We start from the raw sequence: 6,935 nt of genomic DNA on the forward strand, positions 1-6,935 counted from the left end.
CAAAAATCACAGGGATGGTGGCCTGCCGAGGTCAGCAGAGCACCATGTCTGTGATTGCTTTAAAATAAAGCGCTTTTTAGGTCTCGTCTGAGCCAGCGCATGCGCTGTCTCAGGCGAGACATTTAGTATACGGGATTTCAAAGTGCTACCAGCGCTGGCCTAACGCTAGCATTCACGCGAGCATGAACGTGCACAGCTGCCAGCTTTCAGCGCCAACTGGAGCGTGATTGCATTGCTTTCACTTTTGGCGGTGCTGCGCGCGCACCACTCGCGTGTTTGCCGGCACGCGCACACGCGCACCCCTGCAATCCTTGTTCCCTTGCTCTCTCTCAGTGAAATGTAGAGCAGTCAAGCAGCTGTTAAGTACACCGGGGCTGCCTGATGACTGCGCCGTTTCTATAGCTTTGTGTGAAATACTATAACGTAGGCATTCTTTGTTTTTTTTTGTTTCGTATGCAGTGTCTTTGAAGAAATAGAGATTTGTTCCACATTCTTGAGATTTTCATACAAGCTTTAAAGCGAGTGGTTACAAACCAAGTGCCGCAAGCAGCAGAGTAAACGCAGAAGGTATTTCCCAATGTGTACAGTCCGAGACAGTTAACAATTGCTGCAACACCTCTAAAACCTTGCTTTAGTTTGGGTGTGATTTGGCACTGCAGAATGGGGATTTTGCTGCTAACTAAATAAAACGCTCACTTTGTTTCAGTGTGTATAGTGTTAGTTCCTTATGGTCATGCATATCCAAGAGCTTCTCTTTATGGAAGAACTCCTTATGGAAGTTTTGCATATTGTGTAATCACGTGTTGTAGCCGCCACTTCAGCCGTCAATGTTGTTGATACATTTTTTTCTTTGCCTCTTGTTTCAAAATGCGTTATATACCAAATACTCAAGGATGCGAATGATTAGTACTACGATTGTTGATCACCCTATTTCCACCTCCTGGAAATCAAAATAAGAGGCCTAAGCTTTGGCAACATCTTCCTGTGGTCACAGTTATGAAAGAATATTATAAAACATTATACAGTTCACTTTTTTTGTAATTATGGTGGCTCAAATACAATGGTTAGAAATATTGCATGCAATGCAACAGGATTATATTCCCCTGGATCTGGAGATTTCACCAAAAATGCTAGTCTGTCTGTTTGTAATTTTTGCATGATGCTACTCATTATAAAATCTCATCTTTTTTGATTCTACTTGATTTACTCTAATCCTTTCATATTGTCGACCATTGTTCTTGCCATTTCTTCCTTCGTTATCTCTAGAAAAAAATTGCATTTATTTACTTCTTATTTTTTATGTGCCCTCTTGTCTTATAAATGGCCTTACGTTACTTTGGCGCTGTCATCTAAATTTTACGTTTTCACCCTAAATGTTCTACTTTCATTCTTATTTCTTTATTTAGAAGCAAGGCTCATATTTATGAAGGCGATTCACAAATATGTTTTTTTCCTAATTATTTGCTTCTTTCCATAATAACATGTCAGCTTGATTGTCTTTGATTGTGTCCTGCTTGGCATCTTCTGTTTTTCAACCTGAAACCGAAGAAAACTGATATGCTCTTTTTCTTGTCTCTATGAATATATTGCCACCAGTTTCTGTTTTATTTTTTCCAGCTCAACTATTTTTTTCAGTGACTGCTCATACTGATGGTTTTGTCTTTAATTCATTTATGAATATATTTCTCTTTGGTTACTTCAGTTGAAAATGTTTTACCAAATCCCATTTTATTTGCTATTTTGCCTCGGGACCCGTGTTTGCAGCAGCATGCTGCGTAGGAAGACGAATGTACAAAAATGAGCTTTACTGATATTCTTAGGGACTTTATCTGTATTTATTTTGAAAAGGGGAGTTGCTTCAGAGTCATTAGGGTGCCTGTGCCTATTTTCTGTGGCAGTCCAACACTGGCCCCATCATGTAACTGAAAAGAGGGGTCATTCAAAAGGTATTAATATGGGATTTACCAACAAGAATGGTGGCCTGTTACACTGCACTCTCCTCATGGTCGACATGCACATATGAACTTCTTTGGTCCCTTAGCATATGTCAGATTAATTCAACGTTCTTCCGTCTGATCCATGCAATGCAATTCATTGAGCCAATCCGGATTAATTATTGGGCTCCCTCTCAAATCTATGCCGGGGGCAGCTACAAGAAGGGTCCTGACAAAGACCCCTTTGAATGCTCTTGAAATGTCAGTGATTTTTGTTTGCACTGACTTTACAAAATAGTAAAACTAAAAACAAGCATTGACAAAGCCAATAGATTTCGCCTATGCGAGACTCAGTGACTTTCTCAATTATTATTTTTAAGTGTTCCACAGCAGCCCAGGCTGCAACATGGCTCAAAATAAATAAAAACAAAATGCTATGGCGTCCAGCATTGATGATGCCATAGTGCTTTGCTTTTATTTATTTTAAGCCATGTTGCACAACAGCCCGCGTTGCTGTACAATATCTTTAAACAAGCCTTGGCATAGCCAATAGGTCTCGCCTTTGGGACCTTATAAGTGTTTAGTTATCCAGCACAGTATCCTTGGTGCAACAACATCAAGTGCTGCATGGCTAAACACTTATAAGGTCCCAAAGGCGAGACCTATTTGCCATGCCAATGCTTGTTTCTAAACATAGCCCTTTTTCCTTAAAGGAAGACAGGTCAGGCAAGCAAAGTTGGGCAGATGCAAGTTGGGACAGCTTTCCCACCCATGCAAGGATTTTCGTCCAAGCGCCGTGACTTCCTGCAGATTACTTACTGTTCTTCCACAACAACTCTTAGGAAACGTATTCATGATTGGAGTCTTTTATAGTTTTGAGAATGTTTTTCTAATACTCTGCTCCTCTCTTGGCTCCGTGGCACTGTTAATTAAAACATAGTTGATAACATTTGTATAGGAGGGAAATAAACATGTCTGGAATGAGTCTGGTATCTGCCAATATTTCTAAATGAACAATCACTGGAAAGGCATAGCATCCATCAGAAGAATTGTTGTGGAGGCAAGTAATGACCTTTAACTTCAGACATATACAGGTGGTAGTGGTTCTACAAAGCTTATAGGATATGTCTTATGGTATATGTCATGGGGCAGTTGACAACCGCAAAGGTAAGGGTAGCCGTCATGTTTAGGTGATTGTTGTCTTTTTGCATTGTTGTGTTTCCACATTTACTCACAATCTGTTTGTGTAATACGGTCAAGACAGTAAAACGTTTATAATGTTTTGTGCTGTTGAGCAAGATGTGGCCCTCAGTGCTCAGTGCCAGGCGTTACTGGAGCTTGGCTTTGTAGATAGGATGTCCCGTTGACTGTCTCTTCATTGTTAAGGCTAACAAGCTGTTCTGTCCTTTCCCTGTAAACATTCGACTGCTCTATTTTTCAGGTGCTGATTTTTGTTGGTGAGAACGAAACGGGGTTCCTAAAGGAAAACTTGCCCTTTCTCGCCTCGTTGGAGAGGAAAGATGGAAAAGCGACCGCTTACATCTGTGAGAGGTTCTCCTGCTCTCTGCCTGTTACAGATTCCAAGGATTTGCCGAAACTGCTTCAGTCTTGAGAAACATTTGTCCTATTCTGTCAGTTTGAAAGCAGCACCGCTTGAATGAACCTCTGCAGGGTCTGAGGGGGCCCTCTTCAGCTCAGTCCTTCTGTCTTTCTGGTGTTTTTTCTGCCTATAATACCCTATATCTCTCAGTTTTTTCTTCATGCTATGCTATACACCAGTTCCACACACACACACACACACACACACATTTTTGTGCCCATTCCTCAGCCTGCACACCCCTCAAGTTTTTGCCATACTGCTCAGTCCACGTACAACTTCAAAGATTCATCTGCTACTGCCTCACCCTATGCACCCACCACTTTTTTCAAACACACCGCCACACTATATACACCCCTCCGTTCCAACTATACATCCACTGCTCAATCTACATCCTCAAAAATTATACTGCCTCCTCCTAGGTTTAACTATCATTTTTCACTACCGCAACCTCAAGCATAACCCTCAGCTTCCCCCCTCCTACTAGTCCTTCTTTTGGCACCCCCATAAACTACAGTCCCTCCATTCATGGCCTCCCAAACTCTACAAATTTTAATTATTCTCCATACCCAAACTATTCACCCTTCCTCCAGACACTCCTAATATATATATGCCTTTCAGTCCGTACATCGGCCAAAATGTACTCTCAAATCTCAGTCACTCTGTTGTCTAGACTATTTATCCAACCTTCTGTCTTCATCACCCCCTTTTTATACACCTATCTCTTCGTGTCTTCACCTGCACTATATCCAAAAATCTCACTTCATGTCTCCTAAATTATACAACATCCTTCTCTGTCTGCACACTACTTCAAGCAATGGGCACACCCTGTATTCAGTTCCCCAGATCATGCTCCTAGCCCTCAGTACCAAAGCCCTACAAGCTTTACCATATGTGCCGAACCCCACATCCTCCTAAACTCCATACCCATCCATCAGTGTTCTCCGCAAACTTCACACCCACACTTCGGTGCCTGGAGGCTGGACCCACCCTAAATATACAACAAATCCTCAGTTCAAAACAATATTCATAGACTCATCAGTCAGTGCTGGCAACCACTAACAAAATATTTACAACCAACCTTCTCAGACATACGCGCACTCACTTCTTTTCTGTACTCTCAATGATTTGTTCACATTCACCTGGCAATCAACTCGGCTCCCAGCAGGAAATGGATAGCTGCACACACCCATTGTTCTATTGACACAGAAATGACCCTCCCCTGGAATGTCTACACTCTCCTGCCCATCAGTTGACACAGCACATCCTGTTCCTAGGAAAAATATCCATACACCCACACTTGAGTCTGCTCCGGAGACTTCCTGGTCCCTCGATCCCAAAAACTGTTATGCGCAGAGACCACTCAGTAATTTGGCACCTAGTCAGTAACATTAGTTGGTCAACACTACGATATGTCTCCAATTTGGGGACTACACGCATGAGTGCGTTATTTCTGCAGTGGAGGCGATAGTTTGCATTATGTGTTGGAGAACTGAAGATGAGAGTGTGGGAGATGTCATTGTATGGGTGCAGTGGCGTAGTGGAAAAACATGATTGGTGAATTCATGCAGGGGAATTAGTTGTGATTGCAAAGGAGGTTTCCATGCTTGTGAGAGCACCTACTGTAGCTCGCAGCGATCTTGGAAGCGTGTTTGAAGACTGCGATGCAGATAGGGTGGGGTTGATAGGAGTGTTGTTCCATTTATGGGTCGAAGGTCTGATTCCATTGCTGAAGCTGTGATTAAAAACTGGGTTTCCACAGTAGAGGTTGGGAGCCGTGGTTGCTTTAAAGATTTTTAGAGAGGAGTGTTTCCATTTATGGTCAGGAGCTCCTGTGTAGGAATTGTTATTGCAAGTGGTACTGTGTTTCTGGAGAAATGTATATATAGAGTGGTCGCTGGAGGACCGGTGTTGGGAGAAGGGTTCCCAGTGAAGAGTGGAAACACGTTTGTCGGTGCGAATGACAGGTGTTTAGACAAAATATCGGAGAAAAAACGTTGTGTGGACAAAATATTGGCAAGAATATCGACTACAAAAATATTGTGCAAGTAAGTTTCTATCGGTAAGCAAAGTTTTACTATATAGAACTGCACATATATGTACCTTGATTAAATATGTATAGCTTCAAGATATGTAGATGTGGAGTTAAGAATAGTACACCTTCTCGATATTTTGATCCTGTTTACTTTTGACACAATACCCTGTCCACACGAAATTTTTGTTTACGATATTCTCTCAGTGATCTGTAAGAAAAATTATAGCCAGGGGCTGCTTTCCACAGTAGAGGGGAAACTGTTAGTGTTGAGGGTCACAGGGGGTATTTTAATGTGTAATGGCCATATTAGTCACCCATTCATTACAGAGCTTTGCCTTAACTTGTGGATCTCAGAATTGTCATTTTAGCTGAAGGGAACATCTCGGTCAATTCTCCGGACATGTAACAAGGATGTTACTTGTGAGCAAAACCTGTCTGTAAATCCTTCCAGAAGCCAGAGAAAGACTTTTGTCGTGCATGTATGTCAGCTAATGGTTATTTAGCCTTCTGTTTAGGCCAACAATTTAGTTTGTCTTGGTACTTGCTAATAATCAAGCGCCATCTCTGATCTCTGCTGTTTGGGGCCCGTATGTGGAGATCTGTACAAATCGACGAATTGCTTTACGGCTGCAAACACAGGTCTGTGCAATCAACTCAACTCGACAACCCATCAAAGGCCTGAGTGTAACAAAGGTATAGTCAAAAAGTAACTCTTTGCCTCAGGCGCGAGTCCACAAAAACTGTGCTTCCTAATGGATGGTTCATTCGTTTAAGTCTTATACAGGTCTTTGCAGGCTCAGGGGCAGTGCCACTGTACGAAGCCTTGGTCAGTATCGGGGTGGCATGTTTTTGCATTTCACACTCTAGGGCATCAGCGCTGTAGACAGTTTCACCTATATCCTCACCACTTCATAGGCTTAGCTTGAGTTCATTGTTTGCCACTTTGCGATCCCATACACGTTTTGTTTTTATCTCGTTCCTTTTATTTATGTTTCTCATTTCTGCAAGCTCTCTTAAAATCCGAGATATGAATTGATATGAACATTTACGTGCATAAGGCAAAAATCGGCTGATGGTTGTGATTCTACAGAAATGGAAAAATGTAGACAGTATTGATTCCAAAAACAAATAAACTCGCTTATTTTTGCAGTTTAAATGTACACGATGAGATTTCTGGAATGTTGGTGTATTTATGACTGGACATGCATGCTGTTTCTGATGGCTGAAGAAGTAAAGCGTGTGAGTTTGTCCTATCTGGAGACATAATGCTGATGGGTTTCCGGGCCTGGCTACCGAATCTTTATAAGCTTGCCCCGCCCGCCCCCCCCCCCACGCCAACAAGTTAAAGATTGATGCTGTTGTTTTTAAG

General features: G+C 42.0%; 1 protein-coding gene across 8 annotated transcripts in view; it reads left to right on the forward strand.

Annotated features, from left to right (window-relative positions):
• Positions 1-6,726, forward strand: part of SPATA20 (spermatogenesis associated 20) — a 2,191,885-nt gene extending 2,185,159 nt beyond the window's left edge. For all 8 annotated transcript variants that reach the window (XM_085617132.1, XM_085617125.1, XM_085617126.1 and 5 more), the window contains one exon: positions 3,376-6,726. In XM_085617132.1, coding sequence (XP_085473258.1) covers positions 3,376-3,546 — 171 coding nt within the window. In that variant the 3' untranslated portion in view covers positions 3,547-6,726. The remainder of the gene's footprint in view (positions 1-3,375) is intronic.
• The last annotated feature ends 209 nt before the right edge of the window (positions 6,727-6,935 follow it).

Source organism: Triturus cristatus, chromosome 7 (genome assembly GCF_964204655.1).
Source record: "Triturus cristatus chromosome 7, aTriCri1.1, whole genome shotgun sequence".
Classification (NCBI taxonomy): domain Eukaryota; kingdom Metazoa; phylum Chordata; class Amphibia; order Caudata; family Salamandridae; genus Triturus; species Triturus cristatus.